The 20,845-nt window shown below is 35.6% G+C and overlaps 1 protein-coding gene across 5 annotated transcripts in view; it reads left to right on the plus strand.

The window, feature by feature from the left end:
- Nucleotides 1–12,684, plus strand: part of ZFAND6 (zinc finger, AN1-type domain 6) — a 77,380-nt gene extending 64,696 nt beyond the window's left edge. For 4 of the 5 annotated variants that reach the window (XM_008581303.1, XM_008581305.1, XM_008581304.1 and 1 more), the window contains 2 exons: nucleotides 8,916–9,029; nucleotides 11,768–12,684. In XM_008581303.1, the coding sequence (XP_008579525.1) occupies nucleotides 8,916–9,029; nucleotides 11,768–11,916 (263 nt within the window). In that variant the 3' untranslated portion in view covers nucleotides 11,917–12,684. Of the gene's footprint in view, nucleotides 1–5,448; nucleotides 5,494–8,915; nucleotides 9,030–11,767 lie in introns of all 5 variants that reach the window. The other variant, XM_008581307.1, reaches the window with a different exon arrangement.
- Nucleotides 12,685–20,845: the final 8,161 nt, after the last annotated feature.

The raw sequence follows: 20,845 nt of genomic DNA on the forward strand, positions 1-20,845 counted from the left end.
GGAATGATACTCTGGAAAGCCAAGCCCAAGGATGAGCAATGTGTATTCTGTCTATGGAATGATTTAAGGAGAGAAGATACCCTGACCAGTGAAACTTTCCATTGTACGTGGTGTTCCTATGGTGGTGACAGATACATGTGGCAGTCTTAGTTTAATTTTACTAAATTTTAAATTTAGGTAAGCTAGCTAATTCCCCTTGCTTTGATTTCATGCCCAACAAGTGCTTGACATAATTTGTCTATTTGTGTAGATTTTGTTATATAGTAAGAGACTGTACCATGTGACTGGCATAAATATTCTAGTCCTCTTAGCGTATTATAAATTCTTAAATATTACGTGAACAATTTTTATTTTTTAGATAAATAGAAAAATTTAAAGAAGGGCAGAGATGAGGGATATTTTAAAAACAGAAATAGAAAAAAACCTCAAGATTCAGTTATCCACTGGACATGGGAAAGAAATAAGAAGACAAGGAGGGTGTCAAAACTTTCAGTTTTATCATAATGGCATTGGTGTGGTTGCTTCCAACAGGGGGGCTGAGAAAGGTAACGTAGTTAAACAAATTTTAGATATAGTGAGTTGGAAGTGATCAAATTTCAAAATTGAAAGAGCTGATTTGGAGGTTATAGGTAGTAGCATTTAAATGTGTGGAGTGATCAGTATTATGCCTGAGATTTGGAAGTCCTTGGCATAGGTTGAAAAATTAGAGTTTCAAAACAAAAGAGCAAGCAGGAGGATGAGCCAGGAAAGAAATGGGAAGAAATCATCTAGATCCTGGTTAGTTTCAGGCCATAGATGCCAAAAGAGAATTTCTAGAAGCAAGGATTGCATAGCAGTTTTGAGAGAGAGAGAGCGAGATACATTAGGAAAGAAGAAAACAGGCTGCTAATCATGATGTTATTTATCCCTAATGATAGAAAAAATTGTAGAATGCTGGTAGTGAAAAAGTGTGTAAAGATAAGTTTAAGGATACAATAGCAAATGTACAAGTCTGGCAAAAGAATAAAGGTTGTGGGTTGGTGAACTGTCATAATAAGTGCTTTTATACCATTTGTGGCATATGGAGAACAATATAGTTTTCTCCACATAGGCCTGAGTATATTAATTCAAAAGGTGGTCATGCTGCCGTATTAGGAGAAATTGTAGAGGGTTTGAAAAATTTATAGACTCCTTTTTAATGTATGACTTGAATAATTTTTAGGTTCAACCAGTATTAACTTTTAAGTACCTTTAAAAACTTTGCACTCATAATTTCAGCATTGTAGAATCTTTGACAAATCAGGTGTAAGTTTTATCCGAGTTTAAAAGAGCGTTCATTTTCAACATGTAAAATCTCTTTTAACAGCCTAGTTTCAAAAAATGTTTTAACTTACATTGTTGAATTAAGAATATCTTCTTTTATTACAAACACACAAATACAAATTGCATGTGTATGTGTATATGTACATACACGAGAGTACTTCAAAAAGTTTGTGGAAAAATGGAGTTAAAAGATAATGGGCATCTTTCCATGAACTTTTTGAAGACCCATCATTGACACATATATACACATGCATGCATTTATGATTTCCCTGTTTGATAAGAACAAATTCAGAGACTTAAAAATCTATTTAATAGATGGACGAAAAGAGATAAAAAGAAAACGTCTCTTTGACTCAGTTATATGGTCATTTGAGTTAGAACTGGAACCCAGTCACCTGACTCTAGGCCAGTACTCTTTCCACTAGACAGTGGTACTTGATGGACTTGGATGTGGATGTGTGTGTTCCTGTTGACACACCTAGCCCCCCTCAGTTCCCAGGGTAGGATCAACTGGTTTGGCAAGCTGACCCAGTATCTGTTTTCTTCCTTCAAGGGAAGAATGTGCTTCCCTCACGGGAAATTTTCTTATCTTTTCTTCTTTTCCTCAAGAGAAATTTATTTAGATAGGAAGACCATCCCAGATGGAAGAGGGTATATGAGTAACAGATGTGTGCCTAAGCCAGCATTTCCTAACGCTTTTTATTAGAGTTTTCCCAACAGCTTTTTTCTCTGCAGGTATTCTGCTTATAATTAGGTTAGGATGCCACCAGGTGAGTGGTACTGTTTTCATATTGGCCTCATGGCTCTGAAGAATTTTTTCTCATGTTTAACTAAGAATTTTAGCATAATGTAGTATGTTTCCAATTTGATTATGCTTTTTAATTTTAAAAAGTAGCCGTACCTCACTTAGGAATGTTAGTTGTATTGTCACTTAGGAATGTTAGTCATATTTCCAGTTCACAAATACTAGCTTTAAAAAAATACTTTTAACAGTTGTGGTGTACTCTAAACTATCATACTTGATTGGCTTCCTTATTGAACAATATCCTTTGGTTAACTTCTTAATCCCTCAGATCTTGGGTCATAGTAAAAAGAATGTGGAATTTAGATTCAGAAGTTCTGTCTTTATAACTTGACTATAAACTCAACTTTTCTGAGCCTTATTTTTATTCCTTTTAAAGGAGAATAATAACCCTGTTCACCTTATAGGGTATTAAAAGTTATTGAGATAATGGAGGTGAAATAGTCTTCGTAAACTACGAAGGGTATTTTTATTCTATATAATGCCAAAGTGATTTAAGAGTTATAGGAGACATAGAATAAGAGAATTTTGAAGCTTTCCAACAGTAGAATGAAATCTGTGTTAAGGTGGTAAGCTCTATATCACTGAAGCATTTTAGGACAGCTGTTATTTGTAGGAACAATGTACAGGGAAATGCTGTATTTGGTGGCAGGATGAACTAGAATTCTCAGATTCTTCCAACTGTGAGGGTTCCTGACTCCATACAAAGTTGAATTGTCAAATCATTTGTTCAGAGCAGTCAGAGGGGAACAATCCCTTTGGACTAATTTAGGAAAGCTGTATGGGTTAAAAAATCAGGGATTACATCTTTGAAGAGTGGGTGAGAATAGCCAAAACAATCTTGAAAAAGAACATCAAAGTTGGAAGATTAACAATTCTCAATTTCAAAATTCAATACAAGCTATTATAATTGAGACTGTGTAGTATAAGCATGAGATCATATAGTGGAATAGAAGTGAGAGTCCAGAAATACACTTATATTTATGGGCAGTTGATTTTCATCAAGGGTGCCAAGGTCATTGACTGGGAAAGAAATAATCTTTTCAACAACTGGAATATACTGGGACAACCTCATATCCACATTCAGAAGAATGAACTGGACCCCTGCCTCTTAACATATACACAGACCTAAGTAAATGTAAGAGCTAAACTTATGAAACTTAAGTCTTAAAAGAAAATAGGTGTAAATTTTTGTGACGTTGGATCAGGCAGCAGTTTCTTACCTGTCACACCTGAAGCACAGCAACTAAAGAAAAAATAAATTGAACTACATCAATTTCTCCAAAGAAGATATACAGGTTGCCAATAAGCACATGGAAAGACACTCAACATCATTAGTCATTAAAGAAATACAGTTCAAAACCGTGATGAGATACTACTTCACATCCACTAGGATGGATATAATCAATAACAAGTGTTATCAAAGATGTCGAAGTTGGAGCCCTGTACATTGATGGCAGGAATGTAAAATGGTATAGACACTTTGGAAAAACAGTCTGGCAGTTCCTCAAAACGTTAAAAAATGGAATTACCATATGACCTAGCAATTTTAATCTTAATTCCCAAAAGAACTGAAAACAGGTGTCCATACAAAAACTTGTACACAAATGTTCATAGCAACATTATTCATAATAGCCAAAAAATGGAAACAATGCAGGTGACCATCAGCAAATGATTGGTTAAACAGACTGTGGTAAATCCATGCACTGGAATACTATTCAGCCACAAAAAAGAAGAAAATTTTGATACATGCCACAGCATGGATGAAACTTGAAAACATTATGCTAAATGAAAGAAGCGAGATACAAAAAGCCACATATTGTATGATTCCATTTATATGGAATGTCTAGAATAAGCCAGTTCATACATACAGAAAGATTAGCCATTGCCGGGAGATGGGGAGTGATTGCTAATGGGTATGGGGTTTTGCTTTAGAGTGACTAAAATATTCTCCATTTAGATAATGGCGATGATTTCACAACCTTGTGAATATATTAAAAGGGTGAATTGTACACTTAAAATGGTGAATAAATTTACGATGTGTGAATTACATCCTCTACCACCACGCCCCCAAAAAGAAAGATAACGAAGAGGGTTCTTACTGGAGGAAAAATTGTGAGAACAAAAGCGTTCAGGTAGGAAAACACAAGACTTGGGAAACAGTGAGAAGACCAGTTGCTGAAGTGACCGGTTCAGACAAGTATATATTGGAACTAAACCTGGAAAGGTTGTTTGGAACCAAATAATGGAAAATCACTAAGTGATGAGGGTACTTCAAAAAGTTCATGGAAAGATTCCTGTTATCTTTGATTATCTTTGAATTCTGTTTTTCCGTGAACTTTTTGAAGTACTCTAGTATTTAGTTCTAATCAGTGAGGAGAGTCATTTTGAAGGTTTTTTCCTTTTTCTTTTGTTTTTTTAAGATGACACAAAGTTGTGTTTTAGGAAGATTATTGTAACACTTGTTTACCCCCAGATAGCCGTTAACAGAAACTGATGTCATTTATATAGCTGCTTTGTCCCCACTATGGTGACAAATTGCCTCATGTGGCTATTGAGCCCTTGAAATGTAGCTAGTCCAAAATGAGATTTTTAGTACATATTTATGTGCTGGTTACACTGTAAGTGTAACGTATACATTGGCTTTGGAAGATTTAATACCCATCCAAAATGTAAAATATGTAATTAATACTTTTAATACTGATTACATTTTGAAGTGATAATATGTTAATTTTACCTGTTTTCATTTTTTAATGTGGCTGCTGGAAAATATGTAATTAAATATGATTCATATTTCTTTTAGATGCTGCTACTAATACAAGTATATTTTTCTCTTGGATATTTAAAATCTTCTCATTTTGTAGCCTCTTTGAGCTAGGAATAGGCTAAAGTTCATTTGGTTCACGCCCTCATTTTGCATGTAAGAAAATGAGGTCCAGAGAGAGGAAATTAGTTTTATCCCAATCATTCTTTGTAAAAGTATGCATTCATTTGACAAGTGTCTATTGAGCACTTGCTCTGTATCAGCACTGGGTATACAGAAGTGAGCAGAAATAGTCACCAACCTCAAAATGCTTAGCCAAATTCTTGAATGAGGAGTCTTATCACGACTGTTTGACGAAAGGATATATATTATGTTACATAGATATCATATCTACTGTCAAGACCAATTAGATATATTAAGATTATGTTTGAGGGTGACCTATTAATTTCATCTTATGTTCAATTTTGTTTTCACCATGTGTATGAATATGCCCCAAAAAGACATTAGTACTAAATAGTTTTATGTACTTACTGTTATATTTGTGCACTTTTTTCTTTTTTCTTTTTTTTTCTTTTTACAGGACCCAGAGCAGAGGGCCTTGTTCCTTTTGAATGTGATCCTCCATGTGGGTAGTTAAACTAATTTTGCCTGCCTGGTGCTTTTTGAAGTATCTAAGTAGTAACCAGTAGACTTTGTCGAGTTGGGATTTCCATTAAAAATTAGGTTAACAACTGCCGTTCAGATTATTTGACAGCCTTCATGCCATCACATAGACCTCCTAAATAGGCCTTTAGGACCAGTGAATGCGGCATAGGCATTCACCTATTCTTAATAAATAACAAGCAGGCAATCTCTGTTTCCTATGTGAAAAACTACCTAGTTCTGAGGAAACTGTCCTTATCTTGCTTTAGGTTTAATAAGATTATGGTCCTTTCACCTTTAGGCCACTGTATGGCCCTTTTAAAGATTGAACTGTTTCCTTTTATATAACTAGAATTTGATAAGGCATTCTTTGGTCTTAAATCTCACATATACACTGAGGGAATGGGGCAATTTCTGGGAATCATAGACTTTTATAGAGTGCTATATCACCTTGCCCGTGAATTCACTTGGCGACTGTTTAAATTCAGGCCATCAGCCACTAGTTTCAGGTAAGCTGAGGTTGCTTTAGTCTCATGGGGATATAATTGACATTTATTGGTCCCATATTTGAGCCCTAACTTATAAGTTTTTAGGTAGCCTACAGATCCTTTACTTTAAAGTTTGTATATTTGCCTTGGTTAAAAAGAAACAGTTTGGGGGCCGGCCCGGTGGCGCACTGCGCTAGTGCGCCGCTTGAGAAGCGCGGCGGCGCTCCCGTCAAGGGTTCGGATCCCACATACAGACCGGTTCCCGCTTACTGGCTGAGCGAGGCGCGGGGGCAACACCGAGGGTTGCAATCCCGTTGCCGGTCCCCGGTCCGGTACGGGGGCGACACTGATGATCCTTTACTTTAAAGTTTGTATATTTGCCTTGGTTAAAAAGAAACAGTTTGCCTTAGACAGGTCTTTAGAGTTAATATTGTGAAATGTCTTTGTTGAAGTATGCATAGCAGATTAGTGATTTTTCACTTTTCTTCATTTCCAAATACCACTCAAAGTTTGTTTCAGTAGTTAAACTAGTTTTGTTAAAATATATATATTTATATAATCTATGATAGTGTTACTACTATTAAAGTATTATCTATATGAATTTATTTGAATATCAGACTGTTTTTGGAAAACAGGTTAGATATTACAGCTTAGACTTCAAAAACAATAGATATAATATGTTCGTTTCTGATTTCAGGATGAACTATTTTTGAGCTCTTATACACATAGCCATATCATATCTGATACTGTTTGAGGGCCTGGGGATAAAGCAGTAAACATGATATTCAGCCCCTCCCCTCATGGATCTTATATTCTAGGCATTTTTCTGTTTCAGAAATAAAATGTTTATGTTACTAGAACTGTCTCCTGTCTAGCTTTAGCATGTCTAGGTGGAATAATCATGCTGTAGAATTCTTCATTAGTGCATATTTACTTGTTAGTTTGTGATGGTTTGCCTTTTGTCATACTTTGTTAAAATATGAGATAATGTATTAACATAAGCAGGTAAGACTTCATTACAGCAAATGTTTTGAGCATCTACTACGTGTAGTTCACTGTGAGAGGTGCTGGAGATTCAAACCATCCCTCTCCTCAACGGGCGTACAGTGTAGTTGGGGGAAAAGGGCATATAAATACAATAGGTAAGTAATTCGATAATTCAATTCAACAGATATTTATCTATTGAGTACCTGCTATGTGGTAGTGGGCACTAGGATAGGCATTTGTAACAGGGATGAATAGGACAAGTTCCTGCCCTCACAGAATTCACATTTAAGCCAGATTGTCAAACAGTTATTACAGTGTGAAGATTCCTGTCAAGCACATTGTAGGATTTCCCTTTCCAAGGTTGTAGAGGAGGTAGTAGAGTGAGAATTGATTATATAAACTTAAACATGAAAGACAAATTGGAGTTAACCAAGTAAAGAGAGGGACAAGGGCATGGAAAGAGTATTCTTCATGGAAAATCCAGAGGTGAGAGAGAGTTCAGTATATTCAGGGAAACTGCAAGTACTTTAGTATTGCTGAAGGATGGAGTATTGTTGAGAAATAGTGAGAGATGAGGCTAGAGAAAGAGGGATGAAGAGAATCATGAGGGACCTCTAGGCTTTATCCTGGGGGGTAGTAGGGAGCCATCAAAGAATTGTAAACATTGGATTATTAGATTTCTTTTAAGGCAGATGATTGGATGCAGTGTGTGCAGCATGGATTGAAAGCAGGCTCATGTGAAGTGCCCCGTATATGCGGTAAGGGTGTTAAGGGTAATCAGTGAGAAGCAGCAGAGAACTGAGATGAGAAAGGCATGTTTGATCTTGTCATTGAAGAAGGGACCTAGATTAAATGAGGAAAAAGGGAAACCCTTTTGAATAGGTTGTAAAAGGTGTGAGCAAAGGTACATGGCATATTCCTAGTAAAGATTGGTGGAGCAACTGACTAGTTAGTCGTAAAATTCGAGAGGTTAAGAACTTGATCCATTGACAAGTCACTCACTTGTTTTAGAGCAAGATGTCATTTGTGCAAGTTCATGTTATAGACTTGGACTCTAGTAATAGCATTCAGGAGGGCCAGGGTGATTAGTAACAAGGGAGAAGGGGGCACATTAGGATTTAGGAGCAGTAATTTGACCCCAATCTTGGTACATTTGGCTTTGGTTTCAGTACATAAATGTATCAATTTGCTATTTTAATTATAACATTTTAAAGCTTCTTTGCATCAATGTATCTTATTTCTAACATTTAAATGCTTTTATGTGAAACGTTGGGAACTTCAAATATACTTAGTATTCCTTAGAATCTTGATTTCTCCCTTTTTTTCTTGTTCTCTGAGAAATCAGCATAGTTTTGACCCTGAACAATATTAAGAAGGTTGCATATGGCAATTTTCTTTCATACTTCCTTAGAATACCCATGTAGTATTTGTGTGTATTCCTTTTATTGGTCAAATATGTAATTATTAGAAAGATTAGAAAATAAAAAAAAAATCTATAACGCAACTTCTGTAGCCATTTTGACATGTCAGTTGTGTATTCTAGATTATTTTCTCCATGTGTATATACAAGTATATATACATTTAACACAAAGGAGATCATATTTTATAAAGAACTCTGTAATTTAATGTGAACATCTTTTCATGCTAATAAATAAATTGCAACTTCTGTAGCCATTTTGACATGTCAGTTGTGTATTCTAGATTATTTTCTCCATGTGTATATACAAGTATATATACATTTAACACAAAGGACATCATATTTTATAAAGAACTCTGTAATTTAATGTGAACATCTTTTCATGCTAATAAATAAATCCCCCAGTTATCCTCTAAATAAGAGATCTGTGAGGGTAGGGTGGGGCACAACAGCCACCCAAATAGCAAAATGTTACTGAATAATTAAATTTTACCACCTTTCTATTTTTGCCAGCTTCAGTATTAGATACAGCACAGCAGCCACCTGAAGAGCAAAGCAAGTCTCTTGAAAAACCAAAACAAAAAAAGAACCGCTGTTTCATGTGCAGAAAGAAAGTGGGACTTACTGGTAAGGGTCTAAATCAAATGGTTTAAAATTTAAGATCATATTGGCTTACTATTATTGACTTCAGCTAAGATTGTTTCTGTTCCTGTGAAGGCTAATAATGGATATATTTCAGCTTCTGAATTTTCATAAATAAAAATAGCTTTAATTATATTCCTAAAAGTGAAATGAAAAGCTTTTCTTTTAAAAATTCATTTCAGCTGAATTTGAGAGTCTTAGACAAGTAAGATCAGTGTGCCAGGTGCTATGAAAGGGCAAAGGTGTAGCTCCTGCCTTCAAGGAGAGAATATTTTAAAAGACTTGGTGAGCTGTGATGTACTTCTCATATGTGAAATGGAGCTAATCACAGGTGTGTGGGTTTGGTGAGTTATGAAATATAAGCAGTTAGCCCCGGTACTGCCACACAATAAGTAATCAGTATACGTTGGCTGCTGTACCATAGTTGTTAGATGGTATTGTTATTAAGAGAGGGAGAAAAAAATATTTAGCAGAGAAGGTACATAATTGCAGTCAGGTTGCTCTGAGAATTCAGGGACAGGAGTACCTAGACTTATGTAAAAGGTGGAGTAGAGGCCCAGCAAGGAAAGTACTATGAAGGCAGAGTGTTTCAGCTGCATCCTGAACAATGAGTAGGACTTACGAGTGATGGAAATAGGGGCATTTGAGGCAGAAAGAATAGCTTGAACAAAAGCCCAGAGAAAGAATAGGGCATGTTCAGGGATCATGAATTGGGGAATGTAGCTGCAGCACAGAATATGTGAAGAAGGGTTTGTGTGCTGCAGTCATACAGGAGTAGAGGGAGAAGGCTGAAGATATGTACTGTGATTAATTGGTGGAAAGCCGTTGCAGCTATAAATAGTTACCATATATTGTTCACCACGTGGGCCAGGCATTGTGCTGAATACTTTGTATAAAAATTTGACATCTGGACAGAGAAGTGTACGGAAGATTTTGAGCAAAATTGTGCTTAGGAAAACTACTTCTGACTAAGGAATGCATTGGAGATAAGAGAGGAGATTAAAGCTTGATAACAAAGATGTTTCAGACTGGTTCATACCTTGGTAAATGTATGTTTATTTAAAGAATAGAAACATGAACAAATAAGACATTTTAAAATATACATATTTTTATCATTTGTATCATACTTATTTGTACCATATTTGATTAGAAGGTTGAGATTTAGTAATTTTCATTTTGTCTGATCTGTCAGTCTAATCTAGTGTTATTGCTTTGTTTTTCATTCATTATTATAAAGTTACAAAATATGTTTTGTTTTTGTTATTTGTTTTTTTAAAAGATGACCGGTAAGGGGATCTTAACCCTTGAATTGGTGTTGTCAGCACCACGCTCTCCCAAGTGAGCCAACGGCCCATCCCTATATAGGGATCCGAACCCGTGGCCTTGGTGTTATCAGCACCACACTCTCCTAAGTGAGCCACGGGCTGGCCCTTAGAACATGTTTTTGAAGTAAAAAAATGTGGTAAAGGAAGTTAACATTAAATGTCGGTGTTTAAAATATTGATTCCTATGCTCCATTTTCAACAATTCCATCATACCTTAAAATCCTAACTTAGGAAGCAGGACCAATTTTATATAAAGACTATCCCTTACATCTCTATTTTGGCTTCAGCTCTTTGGGCATTTCTCTAAAATTAAATAGCATGTATCTTGTGCATACTATATGTTAAGTACTTAATACATTCTTCATTTAATTCTTACAATAACTTATTCCAAAATTACAGATGCATAAACTGAGGCTCAGAGAGGCTAAGTAATTTGCCTGTGTTAGTAAGTAGTTTCATACTTAGGCAATGTAACTCTAGATCACATGCTCTTAATCTCTCAGCTGAAGTACAGTTCATATCTCTAGTGGAGGTTAGCAGAGGAAAGTCAATGTGGATACTGTGTTAGTTGTTAACAGTTCTTTGGGAGGTTTTATTTGATTTTTCTTGAATAAATTTAAAGATTGCCTTCTGACACAGCTTATTTACCCACTGTAATATTTGGACTTGAAAAATGTTTCAAATTCTCAATTTAGCAACCATTTTTTTTTTCCTTTTTGTCTTTTTTCGTGTCCGGCAACGGATCGCAACCCTCAGTGTTGCGCCCGTACCGGACCGGGACTGGCAACGGGATCACAACCCTCGGTGTTGCCTTCTGACACAGCTTATTTACCCACTGTAATATTTGGACTTGAAAAATGTTTCAAATTCTCAATTTAGCAACCATTTTTTTTTTCCTTTTTGTCTTTTTTCGTGTCCGGCAACGGATCGCAACCCTCAGTGTCGCGCCCGTACCGGACCGGGACCGGCAACGGGATCGCAACCCTCGGTGTTGCGCCCGCACCTCGCTCAGCCAGTGAGCGGGAACCGGTCTGTATGTGGGATCCGAACCCTCGGCGGGAACGCCGCCGCGCTCCCAAGCAGCGCACTGTAGCAGTGCGCCACCGGGCGGGCCCTAGCAACCATGTTTTTGATAGGAAGTAATTGTAGCCACATCACTGGTAAAGAAACTTGAGCTTGAGAAGTGGTTAACCTTGCTGTAGGACAAAACTATTTGTAGATATGAAATGAAGCTATCAGGTAATAAAGTTTGAGAATGCAGTTCGTGAAACTGTATTTGGAGTGATTCTTTAGATCACTGCCTGAAATACATAATGCTGTTTTAGCATTAATTATGCCAAAGAACTTAATATTTTGCTCTTCTATCCAACTCACATATGTGTATTAATCCGTTTTCAGGGTTTGAATGCCGGTGTGGAAATGTTTACTGTGGTGTACACCGTTACTCAGATGTACACAATTGCTCTTACAATTACAAAGCTGATGCTGCTGAGAAAATCAGAAAAGAAAATCCAGTAGTTGTTGGTGAAAAGATCCAGAAGATTTGAACTCCTGCTGGAATACAAAATCCTTTGACCATCTGCAAACTAAAAATTGACTTGAGGTTTTTTTTCCTAGTCATTGGGAATGTAGAGCAATGTATCTTGCATAGACCTTCTAATCATGCATGTCATCAGAAGAATAGATTTTTGTTTTGTTTTGAAAATGACTCTGAACATTTATTTCCATTGCAGTTTCTGTGGCTGAAAAGACTTAAACTTTACAAGTATTATCCTTTTAAGATCATTTTAATTTTAGTTGAGTGCAGAGGGCTTTTATAACAAACACGGAGAAATTGTGGAGGGCTGTGATTTTTCCAGTATTAAACATGCATGCATTAATCTTGCAGTTTATTTTCTCATTGTGTATGTATATATAGCTTTTCTCTGCAGCACGATTTCTCTTTTGATAATGCCCTTTAGGGCACAACTAGTTATAAGTAACTGAATGTATCTTAATCATTATGGCTGCTTCTGTTTTTTCATTAACAAAGGTTATACATATGTTAGCATATAGTTTCTTTGCACCCACTATTTATGTCTGAATCATTTGTCACAGGAGAGTGTGTGCTGATGAGATTATAAGTTTGTGTGTTTTAAAATTTTTTTGAGCAAAGGAAGAAAAGGCTGTATGCATTTCATTGCTGCCTACAGATTTCTTTCAGATTACGTTCATTTGTCTGTGTGTATACAATATGAAGAATGATCTGAAGTAATTGTGCTGTATTTATGTTTATCCACCAGTCTTTGATTAAATAAAAAGGAAAATCAAAATGCTCTCTTGTATTGCTTTTTCTCTTAATTTTTTCTGGCAGTTTTTTTTTTTTTTTTTTTTTTTTTTTTTTCTCTACTTTCCTGATTTTGTAAGAGTACTACTGTTGTTTGTCTCACATCTATTTATGACTGATCTTGTGATGACAAATTTTAATCTTACATTCCTGTGAGTTAAAGACCTCAGCATTTCTTCAAAGCCAAGAACTTCTTTCTGTCACTTAGATGTCTGTTTTCTAGATCTTGTCTGATTCTCTGTTCTGCACTCTGTCACATTGAATTAGCGTCTAATAGAAGCTTCTTTTTGTGGTAGGATTAGAGAAGATTTGTGGGGTGCAGTGTGTTGTTTCAGTATGTGCATATACTTACTGCACAGTGATTCACTTAGGGCAGATAGTGTAGTTTATACCGGTCAGTCTACCCCTTCTCCTCTCCTGGCCTCTGCTAACCATTATTCTACTATCTACTTCTATGAGTAGTTCTCTACTTTCCTGATTTTGTAAGAGTACTACTGTTGTTTGTCTCACATCTATTTATGACTGATCTTGTGATGACAAATTTTAATCTTACATTCCTGTGAGTTAAAGACCTCAGCATTTCTTCAAAGCCAAGAACTTCTTTCTGTCACTTAGATGTCTGTTTTCTAGATCTTGTCTGATTCTCTGTTCTGCACTCTGTCACATTGAATTAGCGTCTAATAGAAGCTTCTTTTTGTGGTAGGATTAGAGAAATTGAAAGAGTATAATTCAAACAGCAGGGCACTTGGAGAATTGTGGAATAGAAAGAACTTCAAACAGTTATTTTATATTATGGTTTCCAAACTTACCTGGCAGCCACTCATTTTTAAACATAAAATGATATATAAAATAGATAAAAGCAGTATTTTATGATGCAAATTTCTAGGTTTAAAATTGTTTACTTATTACTTTACGTACATGTTCTCTTTAAGTATATAAGGATGTTTTAATATTAAAATCTATACATTTATCATATTAACAGATTAAAATGAGAGTAAACCATACGGCTATCTTAATAAATTCATATGAAGTATTTAATATGATTTAACACCCATTCATGATTCTTAAAAAACTCTTGATAAATTAGGACAAGATAAGAATTTCCTTAAGCTGATAGTTTCTATGTAAAATTTACCGAATAAAAGCAAGCATCCACCAGAAAGGTAACTTATTCCTTTTTAAAGTCAGAAACAAAGGATGGCTGCCCACGGTCACTGCTTGTACTCAAAATTGTTGTGTTGATGATCCTAGCCAGTAGAGCAAGACAAGATAAAGTCATAAGAAGAAAGGAAACAATCATTATTTGCATATTATATGATTGTTTTTATAGAAAATCCAAACAAATCTAAAGATAAATTACTAGAAATAATAAGGTTTAGTTAGGTAGCCGGATATAACTTTTTTTTCAGAAGTCAGTTGCATTTCTTTACACCAGTTAACTAGAGAACCAGAAGACAAGATGTTAGAATACCAATTACTTAGGAAATTGACAATATATATTGAAGATCTCTTCAAAAAAAATTCCAAAACCTTAAGAGATAAGACCTCAGTAAATAGAGGGACATGTTCATGGATAGGAAGACAAAATCATAAACATGTCATTTGTCTCCATATATACCTTAGATTCAAAGTAATTCCAATCAAAATCCCACCAGGTTTTTTCATAGAACTGTAGTTGATTCTAAAGGTGAAAGAGCAAAGGGCTTGGACATACCAGAAAAGAACAGGGAGGTAGGGACTTGCACTGCCACATGTCAGGACTCACTGTGAAGAAGTGTTAATTAAAATAGCATGTTATTAAGGGACAGATTTCCCAATGGAATAGATTGCCCAGAAAAAAACCCATGCATGGACTGAATCTAGTGTAAGAGAAAAATGGCACATTTCATCAGGAGAGGAGACTGTTCGATGATAAGAGCTGGAACAGTTGGTTGTGTGTAAAAACATGAAGATTGATCCCTGTCTTGTGCCATAGGAAAAAGTTATGGACTTAAATGTGAAACAAAACTCTCGGGAGTGTGGGAGGGGGACTGCTTCCTACCTCTAGACTTTAGGATCGAGAATGACTTCTTAAGACACAAAACATTAACTCTAAAGGCATTAATGAATTTGTCCATTAAAACTATTAATTTTGATTCACCAAAATAGACCTTAAGGTATCTTTCTTCAATGAATGTGAAAAGACAGGTGACAAAGTGGGAGAAGTTAAATGCAAATCAAGACCACATTGAGATACCATTTCATACTCAGTTCAACTGGCAAAAACTTTAATGTCTAACAATATCTAGTGTTGGAGGAATTCCATATAATCTCTTACGCATTGCTGCTATTAGTGGAAAGTGGTCTTATCCTTCACAAAGTTTGGTATTACCTTTTAAGGTTGAGCTTTCACACATTCTGTAATCCAGAAATATCACTAAGTGTATACCCAAGAGAAACTCGCACAAAGATTAAATGGGAGGCACATACAAGAATTTTCATAGCACTGTTTACAAAAGCAAAAACCCAGAAACAACCCTAGTCCCCACTGAAGAAGGGTGGATGAATAATATGTGATATATTCATACAATGTAATATTATATAGTATCCAAAACTAATGATCCACAGTGACATAATAAAGTAAAAGCAAGAAAAAAAAATTCTAGAAGTATATAACAAGCTTTAGAAGTATAGTAAGAAGTATTGTAAGCAAAAATAGTCTCAAATATATAAAACATGGTCACCTACAAAAAGTTTTAAAGTACATGTGCAAGTCATAGATGGAATTTATTTGAAAAGAGAGTGGTGATAATGAAAAATCCAGAATGATACCTTTAGATGAAAGGAGGCAATGGGTGGGTTAGTAAGTGGTACCAGATGGTCAAGGCCCCAGCTTTTTTTGGGGGGTAATAGGTTTGGGATGCTTAGATGACTGAATGCAGGCTTTTTGTTAAACAATATTAAGAGTGTCATGAACCAAGGATTATGATTAACCCAATTTTCTGTATCTAGAGTCTGAAGTATTAAAAGGAAAGTTAATTATAAAGCTGTTTTGATGACTACATTTTGAAATTGGAGGTTATGCATGAAATGTCTGTTCAATCAGCCTCAGTGTTCAATTTGGGGTTTTTTTAATTGTCACAAAAATCCATTCACACAGTCTTGCAGCTTCACTTCACCTAAATACCAAAACCATAAATTACAAATTCTCTCATACTTTGGTCTTCTATACTAATTTGCCTGGGATTTCTATGCTCAGGTCTAGCGCAAAGTGACCTTTCCCCTAATTTTCCTAGAATGCTAACTTGTATTACACAGTGCAATCTTAACATTATTCCTTGACTCTAAGCACATGACTCAAAAGCCATGTTTTTTCTGATGCGAAAACAGTCTATACTTAACTGGTAATGGCTAGACTTCCCCTTTCTCCTAGAGTTTCTACAACATCTAAATAGATATTGTTGGCAATTTAGGAAAAGATGTGTAATTTGTTGTGGCATCTTTTCAGAGATTGGCTTCCTGGCCTTTTGTTTTTCCTTTTTTATCATCACATCAATATTAATTCAGAGCCAGTAGAATATAAAGTCAAGAATATGGAAGTAAGAGATGGATAGAATCTAACCAACAAAAAATCTTAGCAACATCTGGAAACCTATTATAGGGGTAACTTTTTGGAGTCTCAAAAGGACGTTAACAGCTGTAACATTAAAATGTGGCTCCACAGAAATGAAAGAGGGGCCATTACTGCTGATCTTATGGGCATTAAAAGATAGTAAAGGAATATTTTGAACAACTCTATGTACACAGATTTGATAATGTGTAGATGAAATGAACCATTTCCTTGAAAGACATAATCTTCCAACCAAAACTCACACAAGGAGAAATAGATAATCTAACAAGTTTGTATCTGTTAAAGAAATTGAATTAATTGCTTTCTTAAAAAAAAAAAAAAAAAAAAAAAAAAAAAAAACAAGCCCAGATGGGTTCACTGGTGAATTCCACCAAACATTTAAGAAAGAAATACTCAACCAGTTACTAACAAATAGAACCTAACATGTTAAAAATAATTTTATACCACAACCAAGCAGGATTTATTTCAGGTATGCAAGGCTAGTTCAACATTTGAATATCGATGTAATCACATCAACAGGCTTAAAGAAGAAAAATCATTATGTGCCGAAGTCCAGCTTCAGCAAGGGGTGGGTACCCGAAAAGGAAGAGAGAGGGTCGGCAAAAATAACAAGCACAGATGGAGACCTCAGTGCATCAATATGCACGTTCTCTCTCTGTGGGCTGTCAGTGTGTTGCAGCTGGAGCCCAGTAGAGCATGAGACAATGCCTTTTATTTAGATTTTTCTCTGCAGGGGGGTTTTGGGTACTATTTTTATTGTATCAGCAAGCTCAAATCAATAGTCCAAAAAGCAGGGAGAAAACTTTTTTAGAGGTCAGCCAGTCCTTTCCTTTTGTGAGCATGTCTCAGGTGATCAACTCGTGCTTCTTTTTTCCTGGAATCAGGTTATAAGATCTGAACCATCCCTTCATTGTCTTGAAGTTATCTTGTGACCTTTTTCTGTTAGCAAGCTGTGGTTAATATCCCCCCTGTTAACGGGGTGGGAGCCAAATGTAAAAAGAACAGTGGATATTTGAGCAGCATTATCATGCACATTTTAAGGTTATGCATTGGCTGTGGCCCTGTAATCTTGATCTAAATGTCAAAGTGTCATTGTGCACAGTACCATCCCAGTAGCACGCTCTTATTTTTCTAAGATCTAATTTTGCAGGTTTAATAATTTTACAGCATATATTTTTATCCCAACACCTGACTCTTAATGGTTTATTTAAAACTGGACACCACCAAGTAAAGGGGGTTCTATAGTTTCATTCCCACATACTTAATTTGTCCCAATCATATAATTTCTCATTAATGCCAACCATTCTCTTGCCATTAATACAATCTCCAATAAATGATGTTTGCCAACTTACATCATATTTTGGATGTCCCCTGGGAGGGTACCACATTTTTCCCTTTCTCATTTTATATCCCATGTAACCATATACCCAGATGGTGGGAAGAGGATGGAGACTTCTTTTATTTATTAATTTCTCTGGTAAAGGCAATTGCTCATGATTAATCATGACTGATGTTTTTGAAACATCCATTGGCATAATTAATTGACTCAAAAGGGACAATTTGAAATTGTTCAATCTTCCCGGATCTTTGGTGGGACTATCTAATTTTATGACAACAACTGTTTGTGTGTCATTTTCTGCGTCTTTTGGAAACTCAGGAAACTGCCACGCTGACCAAAACATCTAAAGAGAAAGTAAAAGCAGTACCACTATGCCAAGGCAGAGATCCTTACAGCAAAAGCAAGTGCTCATAGCTGCGGCACTGCCAGCAGCTCTCCCTCCGGCGGCCTTGCCAACTCAGAGAGGGCAGCTCAAGCTATTCCTTTCAGGACTCCGCCATGGCGTGGACCACGCCAATTATGATTGTATAAAGAGATGCAGAAAAAGTGTTTGACAAAATCCAACACCTATTCATGATTTAAAAAAAAAAAAAGCTCTCAGCAAACAAGGAATATGGAGAAATTTCACTACTAAAGAACATCTACCAAAAACCCAGCAAACATATTCAATGGCAAGAAACTAGATACTTTCCCCCTAAGAACGAAGTAAAGATGTTCCCTCTTACCAGTCCTATTTCAGATTGTACTGGAATTCCAATAATACAACAAAACAAAAAGGAAAGAAGCTATACAGATTGCAATGTAAGAAATAAAACTTTTCTTTGGAGATGACATACTATCTATATAGAAAATTCCAAAATTCAACATAAAGACTCCTGGAACTAGTAAGCAATTATAGTTAAGATTGCAGGACACAAGGTTAATCAAAAAAAACCCCAGCAAAGGTTAATATACAAAAGTCAATTGCTTTCCTATTATACCAGCTATTTGAATTTGAAAAATTTGAATTTGAAATTAAAAACATGCCATTTACATTAGCACCAAACCAAAAAAAAAAAAAAAAAGAAGAAGAAGAAGAAGAAGAAGAAGAAAAAGAAAAAGGGAGGGGAGGAATAATTAGGTATAAATCTAACAAAATACGTACAAGATCCATGTGAGGAAGACTACAAAACTAATGAAAGTAGTCAAATACGATCTAAATAAATGGAGAGATTCCATGTTCATTCATAGGAAGACTCAATATTATCAGTTCTTTCCAACTTGATCCATAGTTTCAACACAGTCCCAATAAAAATCCCAGCAAGTTATTTTGTGGATATCAATAAAGCAATTCTGAAGTTTATATGAAGAGGCAAAGGCTCAGAATGAGGGGTGATGAGGCGGGAGGGCAGATATGGGAACTATCTGTACTTTATGCTTAGTCTCTCCGTAAATCTAAAACTGTTATAAAAAATAAAGTGTATTACTTAGGGGGAAAAAAATAAAATAGGAATACAACAAAACAAAATAAACAAAAAAGCCCAGAATAGCCAACATAATATTAAAAACACCAGAAGACTGACACTACCCAACTTCAAGACTTAACTATAAAGCTCCTGTACTGAAGACTGGAATTTGTGGAAGAGTCGATAAGTGGATCAGAACAGAGAGCCTGGAAATAAACCAACACAAATACAGCCAACTGATCTTGACATGGGAGAAGACAATGCATGCAGAAATAGTCTTTGTCATAGTTACAGTCTTTTTCAGCCATGGCGATGGATCAATTATACAGTCACATGCGAAATAGTGAATCTAGACAAAAGACCTTTATCCTTTCACAAAAGTTAATTCAAAATGGATCATGGACCTAAATGTAAAACACAAAAATATAAAACTAGAATTTAACATAAGAGAAATTTGACGCGACCTAGGGTTTGACAATAACTTTCTGGATAAAACACCAAAAGCACAATGTGTGAAGGAAGAAAATTGATAAATTGGAGTTCATTAAAGTTACAAACTGCTCTACCAAAAGCCGCTGTTAAGAAAATGAAAAGACAAGCCACAGATTGGGAGATAATATTAGCAAAACACATATCTAGTAAGGGCTTCTATACAAAATTGCACGAAGAACTCTTAAAACTCAAATATATGAAAACAACCCAATTTAAAAATGGGCAAAATATCTAAACAGACACCTCATCAAAGAAGATATACAGATGGCAAGTAATCAAATAAAAAGATGCTCAACATCATATGTCATTACAGAGTTGCAAATTAAAACAATAATTAGATACCACTACACGCCTATTAGAATGGCTAAGATTTAAACCACTGACAACACCAAATGCTGTTGGGGAAGAAGAGCAACAAGAACTTTCATTCATTGCTGGCAGGAGTGCCACATGGTACAGCCATTTTGGAAGATAGTTTAGCAATTTCTAACAAAGCCAAACATAGTCTTACCCAACAACGTGGCAATTGACTCCCAAGAATTTGCCCAAATGAGTTAAAAACTATGTCCACACAAAAACCTGCCCACAAATGTTTTTACCAGGTTTATTCTTAGTTGCCAAAAAATAGAAGCAACCAAGATGTAGGTGAATAGATAAACTGTGGCATGTCTATATAATGAAACAGTATTCAGTAATAATAGAAATGAATTCTCAAGGAAAGAATAGACATGGAGGAAACAAATACATATCGCTTAGTGAAAGAAGCCAGTCTGAAAAGGTTATATATTGTGTGAGTCCAACTATATGACATTCAGGAAAAGGCAAAACTGTGGAGACAGTAAAAATATCAGTGGTTGCCATGGATTCATGGGATGAATAGGTGAAGCACAGGGGATTTTTAGAAATCAAGAAAATAACACCATTTACAATAGCTACAAAAGAAACACAACAACTTAGGAATAAATTTAACCAAGAGGTGAAAGATCTGTACACTGAAAGTGGTAAAACATTGATGAAAGAAATTGAAGACAGAAATAAATAGAAAAGTGTCCCATGTTCATGGATTGAAAGAATTAATGTTGTTAAAATGTCCACACTACCAAAAGCAATCTGCAGATGCAATGCAATGCCTATCAAATTTCCAAAAACATTTTTCACAGAAATAGAAAAAACAATTCTAAAATTTGTATGGAAACTCAAAAGACCCCAAGAAAGAGCAATCTTGACCAAAGAGAATAAAGCTGGAGGCATCACACTACCCAAC

Source organism: Galeopterus variegatus, unplaced genomic scaffold, assembly GCF_000696425.1.
Source record: "Galeopterus variegatus unplaced genomic scaffold, G_variegatus-3.0.2 Scaffold2321, whole genome shotgun sequence".
Lineage (NCBI taxonomy): Eukaryota > Metazoa > Chordata > Mammalia > Dermoptera > Cynocephalidae > Galeopterus > Galeopterus variegatus.